Genomic DNA, 23,669 nt, shown 5'->3' on the forward strand with positions numbered 1-23,669 from the left:
ACGTCAGAAAATTTTATACGTCACATAAATTTGTCGTTCAATGTGCGTACACACAATTTTAAAATTTTCATTGGAATGTTAGCATACAGGGTTAAAAAATCAAAAGTATGTAAGAATAAATTTAAGAAATAGACCGAGACTAAAATCATTGCTTACTTATTCTGCATATAAAAATGGGATACTTAATATATTTATCCATTTATGACTTTACTAAGTATTTAATATCTAAAATTACTATAAAACATTCACTCTATAAGATACAATAGTAAAATCTTATTTACTGAAATTTAGCTGTTTCATATGATTTACCGTATTTAACCGTAAAAGAACAATTATTAAACAGCTGTAAAGTTCTTTTAAGTTTTCTATTATTACACTAACATATCATATGTACACATTATTTAAACACGCATTTATCATTGTTTATTGCCTACATTCAGGACTAATGAATAAATCTAGATATAAGTATAGAGAATTGATATATTAGTAGAAGAAGAATAACTGACCTTAGAAACATGAAAACCAAACTCCAAAACAGAATATAATGAAAAAATTCGCTATTCATATAGAAATGTAAACTTCCTGTCACCAATTTAAGAACTAATCATTACCAATAAAACAAATTGAAACACCTGATCAAGTCACACTTGAGGAAACCTAAATGACTCGTAACTAATGTCATTTAAAAAATAATCGTTCATATAATTTGGATTATCAATTGCAGGGTTAAAGATGTCAGAAAGATGCAGTATGTGTAGTTGTCGCCGTACTGTAAAACTGTCAGAGTATTGGTGCCGTGACTGTAAGAGAGGACTGTGTGAAAAATGTAGAGAACGTCATGATTTATCTAGAGTGAATCATACAACTATTTTGATTGAGGAATTTAATGAAATTGCACAATATGTCGATGATTCGACCGATTTCTGTAATAAACATTGTAGAAATATCTTCACTTCATGAACAGCTTTGCTGTATAAACAATGTCTCGTTGAAAACCATAAGGACTGTACGCAAGTGATCCACATCGATGAAGTCCTAAAGAACATAAAGATGTCGGCAGCCTTTCAAGAAATTAATGGATCCATTGAAGACGTTTCCAAAAATATTAAACGAATCCGCAAAGATAGGGAAGCTACAATGGAAACACAAATACAGAATACCAAGAGTATAATGAACCAAGTTAAAGAAACTAGAACAAAAATAAATGCTCATCTTGACGAAATTCAAAACATATTGTTGCGAGAATTAAAGGAAATCACAGATAAAGTTGGCAGAAGTACTCAAGAGTTGAACAATAAGCTTGACAAATTGAAGAACAAATTAACTAAGTGTCAAACGTGTCTTAACAAAGTTAATAAAGATGGTACTGAACTGCAGACATTTCTTACAATGAAAAGGATAGAAAAGGAAATTAATCACGCAGATAGTACTATACATTGTCTAATTGAAGATGGTCAATTAGATAAAGTAGACTTTAAAACTGAAATTCAGTCTGAATTAAACAAAATTATACTAAATGTAGATAGTTTCGGATGCATAATCAATGATAATATACATTCGGACATTCCTCTTGTCAATCGTAAAATGATGCAAGCCCAGATCGTGATACCGCTAGCTCCTAAACGAAGCATAGACAACATAACTCTCAACTTACAAAAAACGATTAAGACAAGTGTAGAAACTGTTGAAGGTTGTATTTTATTACCAAATTGCAAAGTTGTACTTTCTTGTTTCCAGCAAGGTATGTTGACGTTTCTGAGTGAAAACGGTGAAACAGATTTTAACCTTAGTATGAAACCTCGACCATATGGAATGACATCTATTGATAACAACACAATTGCCGTCTCTGCTGATGGTTGTTCGCCAAACGTTATAAGTGTAGTAAATACGGACACAAAATTGGTCGAAAACAAAATCCGTATCGATTCTGAAGCACACGGTATCTGAGTGAAAACGATCGTGTTTAAGGAAGGTAACATAATCTTTTGTGACGGAGAAAAGGGCATTCGAATGGTTAATCTTAAAACCAATGATATTTCAACCATTTTAGAATGTGAACTGGATGATTTTTCAAGCGTTACAACATTCGACGACAACATTTATTTTACTAATAGACATGCCCAGGCAATAACATGTTGTGATTTTAGTGGAAATATATGTTAGAACTTCAATGAAAGAGATGTTTTAAATGTACCAAAAAGTCTGGCTGTTGACAAAAATGGCAACATATTTGATGCAGACATGGCCCAGAGTAAGGTTCTAATTATATCCCCAGACGGGAAAGAACATAAACAGCTTCTATCGTCTGACGATGGTTTAAGAAGGCCCACAAGTCTATTCCTTAACAAAGACACAAACCAGCTGCTTATTGCAGACATGAAAGATCAGATTATGTTGTACAGACTTGATTGATATGCTGTTAAAGAATTACTATTACAATCATCATTTTTTATCTGTGTATGTGTGTGTGTGTGTGTGAGTGTATATGTAGAGTACAAGATACTTTAAAAATGAAAACATTAATGTTAAAATGGTTGAAGTACTTCAATTGAATAATTGTCTTCCCATTTTCTAATTCGAAGACACCTTTCCTAATGTAATAACTACAACTATGACACCACGTCAGAAATTCGGCACTGCCCTTGTGCAAGTGCGAAGGAAACACCGTGATGATAAAAAAGTAAACTAACGTAGGAGGAAAATAGTATTATCCTATTCTGAAGGAAAATGATTAATAAGCCATGCATTTAACATCTGATGTGGTTAAGTTTAATTATCATATACTTATAGAAAATAATGGTATAATTGTACCCCATGATAAAACTAATTTGTACATATATTTATTCATTAAATTTGAAGAATTGCCTCAGCCGTGTGATATGACTAATGTTATCAACTGCTTTCGGTTTATATCAACTGCTTCCGGTTATTATCGCATAATTTGCTGTAACGTTGTCGGCTCTCGGGCTGATATCATAACCTAGGGCTGATAAAGGGTCTGATATGAAAAATGTCATGTTGTAATCAATATTTATCAAACGGAGACGCATCGAAAATATTCCATTCCACAGCAAAAATTATTAATATCATCTAAAACGCACAACAGAGCTTCTTGTGCGTTTTAAAAAGATTTTGTACAACATGATCATTTATGAGGATTATAAATAAAGGCAACATTGGTATACTGATGTGCGAAAGTCATAAATTGATTGAGAGAAAACAAATCTGTGTTACAAACTAATACTGAGGGAAAAACATCAACTATATATTATAATAAAACTGCTATTGTAATAGAAAAATGCAGTTTATTTTTATAGTTAATTAGTTAATGTATGTGGGCTCTACTTTGTAAACTATTTTACATAGAATTATTTTCTAAATGTTCTATACATTTTTCAAGCGTAGGACATTGCAAATATGTCAAATAAGCACTTTTATAAACTATTGAACTTGTCTGTACAGTGAGACTTCAGCAGTTGCCAAATTATGTATATGTCTAGTAGAGTTATACAGAACATCTTAAGAGTTCGGACAAAGGTCAGCCTTCGTCAGCAAATCTTTTGTTTTTTACAGTCGGTTAAGGGTTACCAGGACATTCAGAACTTAGTATATAAACTGATCAAGCCACTATGATATTAATGAGTTTCTTGATATTCTAGGTGAGTCTCTTGGTTTTGAAAATAATTTAGATTCAAAAAAAAATTATTTTAATTTTATTTTGAAAAAAATAAATAAAGTTTTTAAGTAACTAATATTTTAATTCAGAGGTTTATTTTAAAAGTAATTATTATTGTTATTATTTAATATGAAACCTGAATTGTTGTACTATTTTATCATTGTTTTTAACTTACTTTGACTTCAAAATGGGTACTTCGAAATTATATTGTATTTATCTTAATGTTTTCTTTATTAAACTAATAGCGAGTTTCTTGATATTCTAGTTTGGTTTTCTTTCTCGTTGCTGGTTCCGGCCTCCTATCGTGAGCCTCCCCCTAGATTGTGCCATAGCGCTTTACAATTGTTGGGACACAAAAACACCACAAAACATCAACACAATACTCCTGTTAACAGGGTAAAATCTGGCGAACTGCACAAATTTTAAAACAAGATGATACTTAGAGTCGGTCAATCACCTGTCCAAATTAGACATGGAATAGCTGCACCGTCATGGTAGATGTTTTGTGTTTGTATCTTAGGCTAGTTAACCTATGTATTATTGGCGGCCTTGGACTGTTTTCTACATGCTCTTTGCTCTAGTTGTTGTCTCTTTGACACATTCCTCCTTTCCATTCTTAATTTTATTATATTTCATTAGATAATAAGCAAAAAACTAAAATAATAACCAAACATTTGTATTTAATGGCAATCTGGAGTCATCCAATGGTTTCAGTCCTACGGGTATTTTTGTAAATCATGTAGGTAGTGTTGATCAATTTTGCTGGTAACAGTTTTATTGGTTTCGAGATAAAAGGCAAGTCAAAAACATCATTTAAGGCTTATCTCCTATAAAGAGTCGTTCAATGATTTTAGTCATAAAATATCACCTTGAAAAAAGACATTGTCAAATGTTTGGGATTGACAATGCTGTTTTTTTTTGTGAATTTCAATCTGCTCTATTACCCTTTTAGCAAGGTGTTATTTATATGAGACAATATCTGAAAAAGTCTAATTTTTGAAAATAAGAAAAAACAACAATTTTTTTTAGACCTAGTATTTTAATAGCACAAATCGAAGAACACACGAACTGTTGTCTGTAATTCAAACAATTGTTTAATAAGGAAACATTGGCTATTTTAAAAATGGTACAAAAAAAATCCAGTTCTTTCCTGTTACCAAAGTGAATCAATTTTAAAAAGTTTCTAATGGAAATAAGGAATAAGTTTAAGACACTATTTGTGGTTTACTAGTATATCCTGCAATAGTTTATCAAATGCCAATTATTGATTTTAGCATTTGCAATACAAAAGGTTTAGAAATATACGTAAATATAGTCAGTTGTCGGTAACATGAAAGAATCTTGAGTAACAGCACAACGGTAACAGGACAGAGTTGGTAACAGAAAGGATGTTTCTGCTTTACTTTAATGTTTAAGAAAAATACATCATTTTAAATTGGTCACAATTGGAAGATAGCAGCAAACAATGTCATTTTTCCTTTGAAACTGTATTTGCAAGATGAAAAATCTGCCTAGGTAATGAAAAATTCTAAAATAAATTCCTTTCTGTTACTATCTACTATACTAGAATTGCACAATGTTCTCTGCTGTTATCAAAAGCAAAAAACCTATTTTTTTATTCAATATACTGTATATTATTTTGAAATTTATTTAATATGGTGGTGATAACTTATATTAAATGAAATGGTTGGCATATAGTAGATTAACTTTTCGATTCTTCAGTAAAATTGTCTTGAACATCCTTCCTGTTACTGATGATGGTTATGCTGTTACTTTTTATCAGGTAACATGACAGAACGTAACAGAAAGGAATTACGCGATAGTTTTTGTCCTTTTTATCACATTAAATGTAAGTGTATTTCCTGTGACATATAACTTTTAAAAAGATGATATAAAAACACACTTAATGCTGTGGTGCACACTTAAAAATATTCTCAGAAAGTGTAAGAAAAGGCTGTAACAGGATAGAACACCAATAAGTATTTTTCTATAAATTCTTACCTTGGATGGGCTTGAATTTTCAAACCTGGCCGCCTTTCCAACTATTTCTTTGTACTAATGCATTCAGGAAATGATGCTCTTCACAATACATAATGGGAAAATAACTTTTGGTCTTGTAAACGTTTCCACAGGTAAAAAAAAACCAGTGGTAACAGGAGGGAAATCACCCCTGGGGACAAATTTTTTTTCTGTTAAAATTTGCAAAATTTTATTACATGCTATAGTTATAATATAAAAAGACAAATTAGGGGCAAGTTTATTATATAATATATCATATATGTGAGAATCGGACGCCTGTTTAATTAATTTGGATATTATTTGAATGATTTAGTTTTCAAAAAAACACAGGGGACAACATGATTTTAGGGGGGGGGGGGGGTTGAACATTTAAATTACAATATTTTATTGGAAGAAATATAAGAATGAGTGTTTAATTGGCAGTCCATGGTGCATTATATAATTTAGTTTATACTGAAACTTAAAATTTTCAAAAAAGATGGTCGAATAAAAAAATAATTGCTGGTGAAGTGCGGGACATGGAAATTAGACTTTTTCAGATATTGTCTCATATATGTATACGTTAGAAAAGTAGTAAAAGTCAATGGTACAATTTTTTATATCACTGGGTCGATACCTCTGCTTGTGGACTATCAGTCCCCGAGGGTATCATCACCTCAGTAGTGCTTCGGTACTGACATGACATCATTTATCAAACTTTACTAAAATTGTCCGTTTATAAATTTAAAAATATTATGAAACTAAGGTTTCAACTCTCTCAGGCAAAGTTGGCTTTAGATAAATTTGGCTATTTATTTTAGGTATTTTTGACATATGGGCCTTTTTCAAAAAATGTGGATTTTCTTGTACAATCAATATTTCTAAAAAAGTGTAAATATTTTTCTCCAATTTTTAGATACACTATTTAGTTTTTGGTGTGTGTAACAAGTTCCAGCAAATTCAATATGAAATTTGGCTACAGAAATTGCTTCCAGTGGGTTTCAAAGAGTCCAAAAACCCCAAAATTGCTTGTACGAAATTGAAAAACTAGTCTTTTTTAAATGCTGGTTTTAATACCCAGCGGAAATTATTATTTTTCTTTTGTTATTATAAATATATAGGTATCACTGCAGGTAAGTATACACAAATACAGGGAATTATAAGTTTTTATTAGCATTTTTTTTTACTTTTCCTTTCGTACTTAAAAAAATGTCAACTACATAACACAAATGAAATAATGTTGCCAATAAACAACTGATTATATCCCTTGTAACTAAGGAAGTGCATTCTACTAACTCTTCATCCTCTGATGACGTGCTTAAAGTTACAGGATGACATCATGGATTCATTTCATTAAAGATTAGTTTTGGTGAGTACAAATTACTCCGTAATTTTATTCTATGTCAACTTTGTAACGGCAAAAACATTGATAAATTTTGGCATAAATATTTTTTTTTTACATAAATCATTCAAAGTCTATAATACTGACTCTAATTCAATAAAAACTATTTGTCTGGTAGTATTAGGGTCAAGAAAAACATCCAAAAACCACAAATAGGTCAACTACATAACGGTCAACTACATAACGCAGTGAATCGTTATGTAGTTGACAAAAAGCGTTATGTAGTTGACAATGCTGAATTAAATTCACTTTAAAATATGTTTTTAAAAAGTGTTATTTTAACTGTTGACACTGTTTCGAAAAAAGTGTGATGTTTTTTATGGAAATATATCAAGCAAAATGTAAATATTATTAAAAAAAAATTAGGGACCGAAACTAAATCCGTTATGTAGTTGACATATGTCCCATACTTGTTTCTATGTTATTTTTTAAAATATTTTTGTAGTAGCATTTAAGATTGCATATTTTTATTTCAGGTTGTATTGTTGTTAAACTATTCAATTTCATATTTTAAAGTTGAAAATTGAATATTTTTTTGTATTGTTATTTCACAACTGAAATATCCACATTTTTTGAAAATGACCCATATAGCTCTTCAACGATTTTTGGTACTTATACATCTTCGGATTTCAAATGTTTGGCTTTGAGCGTTCCTGATGAAGGAAAATCAAGAATGCGCTTCGGACGCAATAAATTATTAATCGTGTTGTTTTCCATTTTGTTTCCGATCATCAGATATGCTGAGCTCAGACATTTTTTGCTCCGGACAGGAAGTTGCATAAGCATTGAATATCATACTTGGTACAGGTAGTTATGAGAATTGCACGAACTGAGTCATGTGAGTGGAAAGTAAAATCACAAAAATACTGAACTCCGAGGAAAATTCAAAACGGAAAATCCCTAATCAAATGACAATTCAAACGACAAAACACATCAAACGAATGGACAACAACTGTCATATTCCTGACTTGGTACAGCCATTTTCAAATGTAGAAAATGTTTGATTGAACCTGGTTTTACATCTTTCAGTAACCATACAAGCTGATTTATGAACTAAAATAAATATTTCACAAAAAAGTGTCAATTTGTAACTTAAAAAATATTATACAATTATAGCCTATGAATGAGGTTCATACCAGGACATATTGACATGAAATAAGTCCATTTATCCTATACTTGGACTAAATAAGATATGATTTTTACTGTATGATAATATCAGATTATTACATGGCATTTTTCATATCGCATGTATTATCAGCCCTAGGTTCAATATCAGCCCAAGAGCCGCATGGCTCGAGGGCTGATATTGACCGAGGGCTGATAATACATGCGATATGAAAAATGACATGTTATGATCTTTTTATCATATGCTTCAACAATGGAGAAAATAACAGATTCATATATTGATCCTTTTACGTTGTTCCCAAATAGAAGTTCGAGTGAAAAGTTCACGGACGTCGGACCCCAAATTTAGTACATTCGATATGAAATCTTTTTAACATATGCCTCCATAGAGAAAAAAAAAACATTTTAATAAGGACGAATCGAAAATAAAAAAATAATCCAACAATACATATAATGAACACTGTTTGGAAAAGTCAACTTTTTTTTAAAGTAACTTTCTAAATTATGTTTGAAACTTTTAAAAAAGGCATTTATTTAATAATTTGTTTTGTTGTTTTTTTATGTTTTTTTGTTTTTATTTTTTTTCACAATATACTTTCCAGTATCCATGTATCCAATTAATTGGTTTGTATACATTAATACTTTGTAATGTTTTTCACTGAAAACGTAGCATTGAAGTGTATTTTCCGGAATTTGCCGAGTATCACCGGAAAGCCATGCGATAACGTTACGGAAAGGCATGTGATAACAATCGAAGCATGTGATAAACTTTTCATATCAGCCCGCTAAGCACCAATTCGAAAAATACGAAGTTTACGTAAATTTTAATGCTTTTATCATACAGTAAAATTCATATATTATTTAGTCTAAGTATATGATAATAACATTAAATTAAGGTAAACTCCATAGTTTTGGAATTGGTGCTTAACGGGCTGATATGAATAGTTTATCAGATGCTTCGATTGTTATCACATGCCTTTCCGTAACGTTATCGCATGGCATTCCGGTGATACTCGGCAAATTCCGGAAAATACACATCAATGCTACGTTTTCAGTGAAAAACATTACGAAGTAGTGTACAAAACAATTATTTGGATACTGGAAAGTATATGTGTAAAATAATAAAAAAAAAAAATTTTTTTTTAATAAATGCATTTTGTCATGCCAGTACCACAGTTCAGGCTACTGGGCTAGTGATACCCTCAGGGACTAACAGTCCACCAGCAGAGGCATCGACCCAGTGGTAGTAATAACATTAAAGGTACCAATTGTCCTGCACCAGATGCGCATTTCGACAATACATGTCTCTTTAGTGATGCTCGTGGCTAAAATATTTGAAATCCAAAGCTTATATAAAATAGTTTCTGTTAAAGTAAGTTAAGATATATTGTCATTCGACGCTCGTATACCTTTCAGTAAAATAAAGTTAAGTTTAGGTAAAGATTTGTCCGTGGCAGTCCTCGAGTTGAATGAAGACGATTTGTTAAGAGACCCCTAGCATAGTCAGCCCGAGCGTCATAACGCTTCAAATTCACAAGCAAGTCAACAATACCGTGACTTAGTAGACACTTTTGGGCTTTTCAAAGATTATTTAGATAAGAAACTAGTTGATTTAAAGTCCGACATTCTTTCAGAACAAGAACAATGTGTCAAAGAAATACAGAGATGAGGCTAATATTAAGTTTAAATCAGAAGGGAATCGGATTTAGTTTCGTTTTAGCAAGAGTATTTTGGATGGTCTAAAGAAAATCCACAAGGATCTTGTATCTGTTGCTTTCCCCTTTTCGTCTATTACCGGTGATTTGGTGGGTAAACTTAAGAAAGAAATAAACTCATCAGGATTGCTGATATCTCCACTGGGGGATGGGTTACTGTTAGAGAATACGAGAGTAATGATATCGCCGACAATGATGAAGACGAGAAAAAGATTCGTCAGGCCGAGACTAGGGCCCTTAAAGCTATCAAGGAGAAAAAGATCCGCCCTCAGACGTATACATCTAGTTCAACTCCAGCATGCTGAACATATCGCTATACTGTCCCTGTTCCTCATCCAGCTTACGATTTTAGTTGCTATCAACATAATTTGTATCAGCACCGCACGGCGTGAGCCGTGCTCCATGGACATATATATGTCACTTCTGTAAGCAGTATGGTCACTGAAGAAGAAACTGTCCACTCAATTTCAAATCAGCCACAGCTTCTGCACCCATTAAACAGCTATCTAAACAGCAATGACCCAATTACTGTCAATGATAAGTATCTATAGATTTATGTTTTATTTTTATATTCTAGCTATGAAAGCAATTGTGACGAACATATCGAATTTATGTCACAAGTTCATTTTCTTGAAAAATTACATTTTCAGCTAGTCGGCATATCTTTAAAGGCGTTAAAGGCAGGTTTGCAAAGCATTGCATATGTTAGTTATGTAGCCTCACGGCCGACACTCGGCTAACCGAGAGATTGGTCGGTTAATCTATATTGAGTATGCAGCTATATCGGCGGTTGGTCTGTTAATCGGGTTGGCTAAAGTCTGTTAATCAGGTGTTATCGACAAAATCATTGAAATTTCAGCATGTTTCATTGTATAACTTTCTAAATATATTTTCATCATTAAAAGTATTCAGGTCTAACAAAACATTCAATGTACTGAATCCAGTGGTGTAATTATTATTTTTCTAGCTTCGATGTACGATCTATAAAATGAAAAGGCTGGTTACGCATCAATAAATTGATACACATTTTACACACATAAAATGTACACATTTTACACACATAAAATGTACACAAAATGACACATTGGTTAAATTTACTTGCATTCAATATTTTGAACATCGAAAAAAGAAAGGCATTATGTTTGTTAACCATATTGATATCATTGTGTGTAAAATCTACTCGAAAGTCTGTATTTTGGTGACATAAATCAATCTTTATTTAAAACCTGGTCTGCTAATGGGTCGGATGTATAAAACCCGGTCTGTTAATTGGTCTGTTAAGAGTTATGAATGGCAATACAATTATGATTTTATTGCTATATGGGGTGTTATCGGATCAAATGAGTAGGCTCAAGACGAGCGGCTAAAATATACGAAAACAACAAATGAGCAATGAAACATAACATATACGGAAACAACACATGAAATTGAAAATTGATAAAAATAGTTTCAAAAAGTGTAATATGAAAATAATAATAAGTTCATCCAAGAATGATCGCACATATCATGTTGATTCTGTTTAATTGTCATGAATGACACAAATTTGTCATCTACATTGGTAACCAGTATATAAATCAGAGATAAACGTCGTAATGTAACTAAACATCAATAAGTAAAATATATTGGGATGACAAAATATGAAAAGAAAGAATTATGAGTAAGATAAATAAAATGTAGAAAAAATGACATTCCAATTTAAAGAAATACAGAAATAAACAATACCCCCAATCCGGACCCTCATGGTATACACGAGAATCTGGATTGAAACGCAGAATATAGAATAATATATAAGGACAGTAGAGAGTGATACATTGCTAAAAACGAGAGAAAAATAATACTTGTTTAAGAATACACACATGAAACACCGATGGCTGTTGAAACAGTAACGGATTGCGATGTATTTATATTGGTGACAAATTCTAGAAGTTTACATGCGGAAAACTATGGTGGCAGGTTAATGCCATTTTGCGTTTTTGTGCTTTAGCGTTTTCGCCTTACATATTCTATATGGCGAAATTGCGAAGTCGAAAACTCGAAAACGCGAAACCGAATTCTCGTTTTCGACTCCGCGTTTTCGACTTCGCTATTTCGCCTTTTCGCGATTTCGTGTTTTCGCTCTATAGAATATGAAAGGCAAAATCGCGAAAACGCGAAATGGACTTTACCGGCCACCATAGACAACTGTAGTTCTCCTCTGCACTTATATAGAAAGGAACTTTTAATCATACGTTTTTTGATTGAGTTAAGTCTGCCAATTGATATTTTATCGTATGTTTTTCTTTGTTGTGATGTTATGCTATTGTTTCAGAAAAAGGGAGAAGGTTTGGATCCATTAAAACGTTTAATCCCGCTGCAAATGTTTGCACCTGTCCTAAGTCAGTAATCTGATGTACAGTAGTTGTCGTTTGTTTATGTAATATATACGTGTTTCTCGTTTCTCGTTTTGTTTATATAGATTAGACCGTTGGTTTTCCCGTTTGAATGGTTTTACAATAGTAATTTTGGGGCCCTTTATAGCTTGTTGTTCGGTGTGAGCCAAGGCTCCGTGTTGAAGGCCGTACTTTAACCTATAATGGTTTACTTTTTAAATTGTTATTTGTATGGAGAGTTGTCTCATTGGCACTCACACCACATCTTCCTATATCTATAAACGGAATAAAATTAATTGAAACTAAAATAACCAAATGTAGCTGCATTCGCTCCTTTCCGTATACTTCTTTAGAGTGATTTGTAAACAGCATATGCTTAAGTAATAGAAGAAAAGAACCAATTGGATGATGCTGACGAATTAGGGTTTAACGTCCAGTGACAAATATCATGTTCATATGTAAACGAGAACACGTTATATGTACCCTGTGTTGTTTTAGAAAGACATTTTCAGTCGGAATTGAGAACGTGCTACTTCGAACAGACAAAAAAAAATTAAGGCTGATTAAAAACGTCAATAAAAAATTCATGTATATTTCTAGAGGCCAATCCATATCACGCTATTTTGAGGTGACACACCCTTCAATAAAATGCAAAGAAAGTCAAAATAAAAATGCTCTTTCTAGGATACTGTGGCACCGTATTGTCATTTTTGTTTACTCAGGAACATCTCATTCTGAATTTTTTCAAGGGGAAAATATAAAGGTAGCAAAATTATTGTCGTGGCTAAATAACTCTTAACTGACACAATTTCAATTGTCCAACCCATTAACAGACTTTATTCCCATAATTTTCACTAAAACGTGGTATTATTCACGTTATTTTACAATTATGAAATATTTACTAATGTCAATTTATTTTTTTAGAACCACAGTGCTATTTTTTGTCCTTTAAATGATATCTAAATTTGTTTGTTTCGCCTTTTATTAAAAAAAAATGCTATGCGTATAAGCATAAATATTACATACTTGCGCGACGTCTTTTAGTTTTACTGAAAACTGCGCAGACTAAGAAACGTTTTTACAAGTGCAAAATGTTCTATGATAGATATCATTTTGTCAGACACTTTAATTTTTTTGATTTGGTGCTTATAACATGCCAAAAATCTGTATATATATAGAATGAAATTCAAAACAGTGTAGCTGTGGCCATTGATTGACACATTAAATTCATCCATTGACTGGGACAATTTAGGTGAACGTTTGTATGTAACGACCACTGCTCACTATGTACTTTTTAAAGACACTTAAACTATGGGGTCACCAAAGGTTCTCAACACCTTAATAAAGTAATTCGAAAGAATCAATTTCTAAAGGAAGAAATCCATAGTGTATCTTTGGAACTGAAAAATGTTTATTGACTTGTTCTCGCAGTTATACTAGACGCTAGTCTGTGATGTTTCACATGGTCCTGATATCAATTTGGGTATGCAGAGGCATGGTGAATGAGATTTTATGCTGTACATATTACTCAGATGAGATTGTAAATGATGACGGATATTAAGCGACATGGTCCTAGTATCATATTTCGTAGTATGATATTGTAGTAGGCACGGTCGATTGTGTTTATGTCCTATGCATTTTAATATATGAATACTTGTTTAATTTTCTTTTTTGGGTATAACACATTTTTCAGATATCTTCATAACCGGGAGATGGATTTGTATAGGTTCTTTTCGTCAGTCACAATATATATTCATGCAGCTCCTTGTAGACCAGTTACCTTCCTTTGTTTGTCATCTAGAGCGGACAACACTCAACGACAGTATAGATATGTTTTTACCGTTTTCTGTAAGTGGTGTTTATATATAAATATTTCAAATACGTTACCTGCTTCAGATATTTCTGTTGCATCATATTTAGTTTATTTAGTTTATTTGACAAATATGGTAAATCTAGTAACAGCATATATGAAGCTTTGTATGCTATAAGTTGGGCTCATAGATTAGCCTCAGTTGAAAATCCGTGTAAATCGGATTTGGTTATTTCTGTGAAAGAAAGATTGTTGAGAACTTTTGGACACATTGTAGTTAAGAAAGAACAAATTTTGCATCAAATTGTTATTCTGTATGGTAACGATAAATCTAATCTTAAAGATGTTAGAATAGCTTGTATGTGCTTTATAAGTTTTGTTGGATTTTTAGGTATTCAGAATTAGCAAATCTTAAAAGAAATAATATTGTTTTTCATGTTTCGTACATCATTTTACTGATAGAGACTAGCAAAACTAATATTTACCGTGAGGGTAGAGATGTGCTCATTTCAAAAACTGACAAAAATACATGTCCCTTTAAAATGTTAATGAAACATTTAGATTTGGCAAACATCACATCGGACAGTAAATATTTGAGTTTTCGTCCTTTATCTTGTAAATCTGTAATTAAGAAATGGTAAGCTTTCTTATACTACTGCAAGAGAAATTTTGTTATCTTCTTTAATATATATTGGATTAGACAAAGTATTTTGGTATGCATAGTTTGAGGTCCGGAGGCGTTACTGCCGCTGCAAATGCGTATGTGGAAGATCGTTATATTCACTGACAAGTTTGCAGCATAAGCATGCATGATTGCTACAAAACGGTAATAATTAAAGCATGTACTAAATCAAAATTAAATGATGTAAAATTGTTAGATGTTAATGGTTTATTTAAATCGCCTGTCGTAGCGGTGGGTGCATTAAGTGTTACCCTTGTTCTTCTGTACGTAACGGAAATTGAAACTTCAGTTTATGAAACTTATACACAATGATTATTACTACAAAACACAGATCAATATGAATTCTGGTGGCATCCCTTCAACCATTGTAGAGTTACCCCCCTACACAAATGGAAAAAACTGCTGAAAGTTTCGTTTCCGTTCACTAACCCCAATTTGCCTCTATCAAACACACAATGATTATTACAACAAGAGAACAGATGAAATTTGAATTTTGATTGCGTCCCTTTTGTCGTTCTAGAGTTATGCCCCTTTACAAATGGAAAAATTTGAATATTAAGGGTTGCATAATTTCTAATCAACTAGACATAGAAATTACTTTGAGCTTGCTTTTGTTAATTGTGAGTATTTTAGCCACCTGGCGACAAAGTCTATGAAGGCTTTAGGTTTGCACTCTGTCTAACTGTCTGTCCGGCATCTGTCAGTCCAGCAAATCAGGTTTCCACATTTTTTTGTTCATGCTTGAAGATATTGATTTGATATTTGGTATGTTGTTTAATCGTGATAAGTTACAGATCAAGTTCGAATTTTGTACTGGTCTGATAATATTTGCATCTCTAGTAATGGCCCATGGGCTTCGAAAAAAAAAATCACTTAGAATTATCAGTTTTCCACACTTTGTTTCGTCATACTTGAAGATATTAACTTGATATTCATTATACAGTCTACATCTTGAAAAGTTATAGATCAAGTTAGAATTTTAATTGTTCCAGTACAATTATTTTTAACCGGTAGAGGACTATGTATTGCCGTGCAATACTCTCATAATGCTTGCTAAACGTGTTGTTCAAAGTGTCTTGTTAATGCTTGGGTTATATTGTTAAATATTATATAGATCGAGCGTTAACATAATTCCTATCCTATACTACAAGGTAGTTTAAGTATGTCTTTGACGTATTTTTTTAAACCACTGATCAATGTAAAATGGGCATTTAATACAGCTGTCAATTAATGTTCATCGATTTTAATAAAATTTTCATATTTGTTTTATAACATTATAAATAGTCTAACTATTGAATAATCAATTTACAACGCATGTACTCGATAATATATATCAGCATTTCGTGTCTAGTTTAGTCTACATGCCATCTAATTGACAATCGAGGTGACCTCAGAAGACTGCCGACGGTCATATAACCAAAAATAAACATCATATAAATATATAGCGAACTCGTGTAATTGAATGTGTCTATGTCTGTTTGATTTCATAGTATAGGTTACAAAACTATGTTAATCATCGTTTTGCCTGTATAAGAAGAAGTTTTTGTGAATGGATTCGGTCAACCAAATGGTTTATCCTTGTATTGTTTCACTTTCAATATTGACATTCGTTTCCTTTAATAGCTGAATACGCCTAGTGCATGTGTAACTCATGGGTTACAAAAAAAATGTAAATCATCGTTTGAGCTGTATAAGAATAAGTTTTGTGGATGAATTCTGTCAACTAGATGGTTTTTCCTTGTTTCACTATCAATGTTGACATTCTTTTCTTTTGATTTCATATTATACTATAGGTTACAAAAATATGTAAATCATCGTTTAAGCTGTATTAGAATAAGTTTTGTGGATTGATTCAGTTAACATGGTTAACCAAATGGGTTATCCTTGTTTCACTTTCAATGTTGACATTGCCTTTTCTAGCTAAGTGGTTAAATAGAATGAACAGTTTCATTGATGTCGAATTATTTACTTGCAAGTAAATAATTTATTAGGGATGTTTCTTATCTTATTTTAACCAAATTGAACCAAACTGGCTGCTAAAATTAAGTTATTATTTCATGTTTTCACTTTCATTAAGGATGTACACCTCTGAGGAGCCAACATTTCTATAATCAAACTTTTTTTCTTAACCTGATATTCGTGGGGTTTATGTGACAATAAAAATCATATATATTGGTGCACTTCTTTTTTTCGCTACGGCCATGTTTATAATTTAACCATTTTTCATCCAACTTTTACCGATGTTTATACGACCGCAAAATATATTTTGCGTTCGTATATTGGTGGGCATTGGTATATCACGTCGTCGTCGTTGTCGTCGTCGTCTGTAGTCATCGTCGTCGTTTCCGAACAATATCTTTAGTTTAAGTGAATGGATCTCTTTGAAATTTAAACACGTGGTTTAAAACCACAAAAGGAAGGTTGGGATTGATTTTAGGGGTTAAGGTTCCGCTTGTTTAAGAACAAGGGGTCTAAAAGGGGTCAAAATAAGTATGTTTGAAGTTTCTAGTTTCCAGACAATAACTTGTGTGTAAGTCTATGGATCTTTCTGAAATTGTACCATAAGGTTCCATTCCAAAAAAGAAAGGTTGGGATTGATTGTAGGGGTTATGGTCCAAACTGTTAAACAATTAGGGGCCAAAAGGGGCCAAACACAATACTTGTCTAATACTTTTTATAAACTGCTTATTTCTTGACCAATTTCAATGGGGTTTTATTCTTGAATTCTTTAGGTTCTTAAATATGCTGAATCTAACCGTGTATTAAGTTTTTATACGACATCAAAAAAAATATTGGGATCGTATAATGGTATGATGTCGTCTGAAGACACATTGGTTTCCGGACAATAACTTTAGTTCAAGTGAATGGATCTCTATGAAACTTTAAGAGACTTGAATACCACAAAAGGAAGGTTGGAATTGGTTTTTGGGATGATAGTCCCAACAGTTTAGAAATTAGGGGCCCAAAAAGGACCCAAAACAAGCTTTTAACTAGTTTCAGGATAATAACTTTTGTATAAGTATTTCTATTGCTCTGAAATTGTACCACAATGTTTAATACCACAAGTAGAAGGTTGTGATTCATTTTAAGGGTTATGGGGTGAACAGTTTAGAAATTAAGTGCCCAAAAGGGGCCAAAAACGAGCATGTTTTCTAGTTTCCAGACAATGACTTGTGTGTTAGTGTATGGATCTCTCTGAAAATGTACCACAAGGTTCCATATAACAAAGGGAAGGCTGAGATTGAGTTTGGGGTTAATTGCCCAAAACATGTAGTAATTAGCGTTGGGAGCCAAAAAAGGGCCAAAAACAAGCATTTTTCTTGTTTCCAGACAATAACTTATGTCTGAGTGTGTGGATGTCTCTGAAATTGTACTACAAGGTTCCATAATACAAAGGAAAGGCTGGGATTGAGATTTAGTTATTGCTCCAAAGGGGGGGGGGGGGGGGGTCAAAAAGTTGATGGAAGGGTATTCCAAATTTTTTTTCAAAATTTTTAAAATTTCGAATTTTTTAAAAGTTGAAAGAAATCTTCAATTGCACAGTTTTGCACAATAGATTTGCAAGATCTTTGACCACATTTGTTTTGTGTCAGAAACCTATATTATGTCAAAAATTTGATCACAATCCATTTTTTTTCAGTATTAAACTTGAATATAGTGTCCAAATTTGTCCAAACTGTTCAGGGTTCGACCTCTGTGGTCGTATCTTGCTGTGCTCAGCGAAGTATTTTATTGGAATTTGGTCCCCGATTTTAAATTGGTCCACATGAGGTCTAAAGGGTACAAAATTAAACATTGTTTGATTTCATCAAAAATTGAATAATTGAGGTTCTTTTATATGCCGAATCTAACCGAGTATTTAGATTTTTAATTGTGGGTCCCGTTTTCAAATTTGTCTACATCAAGGTCCAAAGGGTCCAAAATTTAATTTTTAGGATTCATTTGTATGCTGAATCTAAACATGTATTTAAATTTTTGATCATGGGCCCAGTTTTCAAGTTGGTCCAAGTTGGGGTCCAAAATTTAACATTTGTTAAAAATTGTTATATTTCAACAAAAATTGAATATATGGATTTTCTTTGATATGCTAAATCTAACCATGTATTTTGATTTTTGGGCCCTGTTATCAAATTTGTCCACATTGATGTCAAAAAAATTCAAAATTAAACTAAAAATGTTTGATTTCATCAAAAAATGAATTCTTGGGATTCTTTGATATGCTGAATCAATCCATGGCCGTGTATTTAGATTTTGGATATTGGACCATAATAGGAAAATTAAAATTTTAATTTCATTAGACCACATTCATTCTGTGTCAGAAACCTATGCTGTGTCAACTATATAATCACAATCCAAATTCAGAGCTGTATCAAGCTTGAATATTGTGTACATACTTACCCCAACTGTTCAGGGTTCGACCTATGCGGTTGTATAAAGCTGCACCCTGTGGAGCATCTGGTTTGGGTTATAATCATGAAAAAAAAATTTACAATTTCGCATTTAAACTTTTTTCATACTTTCACTTAAGATGAAGCGGAAGCAAGTTAACTCGTACCACAGAAAACTCATACCACGCTAACTCGTACCAAAAAAGTTGACTCGTACCAACGTTAACTCGTATCACTGGGAAGTCGTACCACTGCATACTCGTACCATCAAAAATATATTAAAAAATATGAATGTTTTATGTTGTTTTTTTTTTGTAAACTTGATAAAAATAAAGTTGAATTATTTGAATTTTATACTGAATTTTAATGAAAACTTAGACAAAAATACGAGTGTTTTTTTAAAAGCTTTATTTTTCAAGCTGATCTTTCAAACAGTTTTAATGCAGAAGAAAGTAAAAACATTGCTTTAACTGTACCTTAAGTTGAATATCTATATCCAAATTAAAATTAACAAATTGAATGCTATGTTTACCATTGTTGAAAGCCATGTGCTTTTTGGCTGGGTAATTCGGGAAACCCCTTTTAAAACAGGAAACGGTTACATTTCATTGTTATTTATAAAAAGTAAGAATTTCATTTCGGAAATCATTTTGATTATAAACTGCTAGGATTTATTCATGAAAAATTAATATTTTCTTAGGATGAAACTGATAATACTTTGATAATCTACATCTAGGGGTATGGAAAAGGGGGACTGGTCTTGTTTTATTTTTTATTTTTTCCCCATTGTATTACAAATATAAATTAACCAGTCTGAAAAAATCTATTCAATGTTACTGATTTGGAATGATTAAAAATTAAATCCAATAATTATCAGTAAAAGTTTTAAAAAAAGAGTCTTTTCAAAGGAGACAACAAAGCAAATCTGCCATGGTATTTTCTATCCAATAGACAAGGAACATTAGCTACAAATTGGTCATTGTACTTTCAAATTATATACAATTAAACACCATTTAAATGCATTTAGATAAGTTGGTACGAGTTAGCAGTGGTACGAGTTTGCATTGGTACGAGTTTTTAACTTAAGAAAAAAACTATAGGTCGGTGATAATATTTGAAAGTTTTATAAACATTTTGTTGCTTTTTCGTGTCAAATTGACCATGCTGTCAATTTTAAAAAAAAAAATTATGTATTCCTTGATATTTTCCACTTGTATCACATGTTTTGGAAATAATTCCCAAACAAGCTTTCAACAAGACTGAAACCCGCTCAGAAGAATACACGCTTAATGATTGAACATAAAAAATATGATATTTTTTATTCTTCTACATCTCGAATATAATGTTCTGTGAGGAGAGCTGACATTAGGTAACAGGAATATTCGTGGTCTAAAATAAAGACACAACAAAAAGGCAAAAAACAAATCACGAAACACTACACTATAAGTTATATACCGGGTTTGCTACTGACCCCATACGAATCAATGGGTTAGTAAAATCCAAAGGGATGAGGCAGAAGGCCTGAATCTTCTATGGATCCGTAAAGAGGGGGTGTCAGTAGAGAACCGTATAACAAATGCATTGCACACGCGGAACTTTTCATTTCTTTGTTATGTATAAAAATTAGCTTGCAACGGAATATACAAACATCAATTGATGACGTACCGCTAATCTAATTGGGAGATACTTTCATGGATTACTTTCATACACAAGTGACTCCACAACTTAGAGTTAGGACAGAACGAAAAATAACCGGTCGTGTATTTTCTGGCCGGACCCTTGGTCCTAAGCCGGAGGTAAGGTCTTTATTTTAGGTAAACCCCAATCTGCAGGAAACGGAACCTTAAATAGCACATGCGCATAAAAGCAAATACATTTAGAAAATATTTTCAGAGAAAATATATTTTAACACTGAAAAAGATGTAAATTCTCCAATAACAGCGAAAATTTCTTCTACCCATTAACACCCTGAACGAGTCTGGTCCCTATGACAAATATACTTTCACTGTAAATTGGTCTGTTCTTCAGAGTATGGTGACTGGACTTCAGTTCGTCTAGCTCGTAATTTGTTTGGAAAGATGATGTTTTTGAAATCATAAACAGCTTTAACAGAAACAAACACAATGGACAATTCAGACGAAGTCATAGAGATAGTTCCTATGGACGAGTATGATTCTCAGAAGGTACATACTGTAACTTAAAAGCTTATAATTGTTAATTATAACATAATATCATGAATATTTAAATTTAGCTACCAAAATTTAAAGACAAGAGCAGACCAACTTCACAAGTCTTGAATACAACTTATCTCTATTTGTCTGCCAATAATGGACACCACATAGGTTCTTGTACAATATTGACGTCGAAATACAAAATGTCTGACGCCACAAATGAAAAGTGATTGTTGTATGACCTCAATATGTTCATGTAGTTTAAGCTGGGTAGATTCTCAGGTCAACCGGGCCAACTTTCCAAATACTTATAAGGTTTATATACACCTTATCACAATTTGTCCGCCATTCCTGGTCATCCTAAAAGTTCCCATAAAATTTTGACATCATATTAGACATCATAGAAAATATCAAATCCAGGTCCGTTCGCACCCATTCACGCTTGCACCCACTCGTGTTCGCCCTCTTTCACTTTCGCACCCTACATGTTCGCACCCAAAGTTGTGTTCGCACTCTACATGTTCACGCCCAATTTCATGAATTTAATTTTAACGGACCTGATACCGAAAATATCTGACACCTCAATGGGAAACTAATTATTGTATGACGTCAAAAGTTCAAGCGAAAAAATTCTCGGGTAAAGCTGGACAGTTTTCCAAATAGCGTAAAGTGTATTTCTGCTCAGGTCCTCTTTTCCGAAATCTACAAGTGTGTCTTTTATGTTCAAGAGATATGGCTCTCTCTTAACTATGTTGGCTAACTATGTTAACACAGGTCAGCCATTTATGGCACCCTTTCGACAAACAGTCATTCTTTTTCAAGACCATCCTCGCAAATGGTGTCAAGGGAGAGCTGAAAATTCAGTTCCTAAATTTTTCACCTATATGAAAAGAGGGATAGAATTAGGAACCTTTGTGTTCGTCATGTAAGTAGTCCGATGAGCTAACCACTACACCACAGCTCTCCTTATTTTTTTAAAAATCAGGGAATTGTTTTTTGAAATGTTTTTTTTATTAATTTGATAGTAAAGTTATTTATTGTTAATTATTAATGAATACTGCCAATTTGTATTCATGGTATTCATATACAGATAAATTTGGCATTAATTATTGTTGTGTGTTTGAGAATCATGATTTTTGTTTTATTTTACTTTGAAATATAAATGGTTCAATATTCAATCCATAGCAGTTTTGTATAATTTATGATATTAAATTGTATTTTTATGAATTTATGTTATTAATAATCTTTTAACACAATACATTATACTGCATGTATTAAGCTTGGTATGAGTAAAACCTTGAAGATTTCTAATAAATAACATGACAGATAATTGTTTTGAAAAAAAATATAATAGCAATACACTTACATCATTTGTGCATGACTTACCCAAACATGATTAAGATTTATTCAACATAAAAAAAATGTCCGAATTTTGCTTTATTTTGAAAGGAAGAAAAAAATTTAATTGAAATTGGCAATACATGTATATATACTAACCCAAACATGCAATAATGATTATTTCAACACAATAAAAACGTTGTGAGAATCTCACTATATTATTATTGTATAATTTTATAGGCAAAGTTACAAGCATCACTTGCCTGGATCCTGGAAAAATCATACAAAGGCGAAGTTCCTGCAGAATTCAAGCCTCCATTTTATGAAACATCAGAGGTAAAGCAACAGCTACAACTTATGTCAAATTTTACTTAAAATATGGTTTAAAAGGAAAAGGCATTGTTATTATGATGATTAATGCATACATCATTACATGTAGATATATGAGGCAGGTGCTGCTTGATGAGCTCCTGAAAGGTTATTGGTGCATGTATGTTCAACTTTTAAGTTACAAAATGTACCATACTTCATGTATCTCAAAGATTTTTGCAGACAAGTCCAGGAAATTTTCATTTTTGGCCACAGCAAATCATACTATGTGAAGAAGAAATGATACAAATTGTTTACAATATAATTTATTACTTCAGTCATATGACAAGATACAAATGTAGTTTTAGGAAATGACATCAAATTTATCTATTTGAAGCAGCTCATTAAATAGCAAAAGTTACATACATAAAAAATTAGTGTTACATGTAAGTGTTAAATTTTTTTCAGGGACAGTTACACGTAAAGCCAAGACTAGCTAATCTGATGGTAACAAGTGAGCTGTACTGTCAAGCCTGTAGGAATATGTTTGGGAATGTACACTCGCAATGGCAAGGTATCAACTCATTAAATATAAAAAAAGAAGATGTGTTATGATTGCCAATGAGACAATTCTCCACAAGAGACCAAAATGACACAGAAATTAACAACTATAGGTCACCGTACGG

The 23,669-nt window shown here is 32.3% G+C and overlaps 2 protein-coding genes across 7 annotated transcripts in view; both read left to right on the forward strand.

Moving 5' to 3' along the window:
• The first annotated feature begins 1,050 nt into the window (after window positions 1-1,050).
• LOC139497557 (uncharacterized) lies at window positions 1,051-2,412 on the forward strand. The gene is made up of 2 exons (XM_071285786.1): window positions 1,051-1,881; window positions 2,164-2,412. The coding sequence occupies exons 1-2, from the start codon at window positions 1,051-1,053 to the stop codon at window positions 2,410-2,412; spliced, it is 1,080 nt and encodes a 359-aa protein (XP_071141887.1).
• An 18,556-nt stretch (window positions 2,413-20,968) lies between these two features.
• The window catches only part of LOC139498175 (calmodulin-regulated spectrin-associated protein 1-B-like), a 28,196-nt gene continuing 25,495 nt past the window's right edge, over window positions 20,969-23,669 (forward strand). For all 6 annotated transcript variants that reach the window (XM_071286510.1, XM_071286509.1, XM_071286511.1 and 3 more), the window contains exons 1-3: window positions 20,969-21,348; window positions 22,915-23,010; window positions 23,452-23,557. In XM_071286510.1, coding sequence (XP_071142611.1) covers window positions 21,289-21,348; window positions 22,915-23,010; window positions 23,452-23,557 — 262 coding nt within the window. In that variant the 5' untranslated portion in view covers window positions 20,969-21,288. The remainder of the gene's footprint in view (window positions 21,349-22,914; window positions 23,011-23,451; window positions 23,558-23,669) is intronic.

The sequence above is a fragment of the Mytilus edulis genome, chromosome 12 (assembly GCF_963676685.1).
Source record: "Mytilus edulis chromosome 12, xbMytEdul2.2, whole genome shotgun sequence".
Taxonomy (NCBI): Eukaryota; Metazoa; Mollusca; class Bivalvia; order Mytilida; family Mytilidae; genus Mytilus; species Mytilus edulis.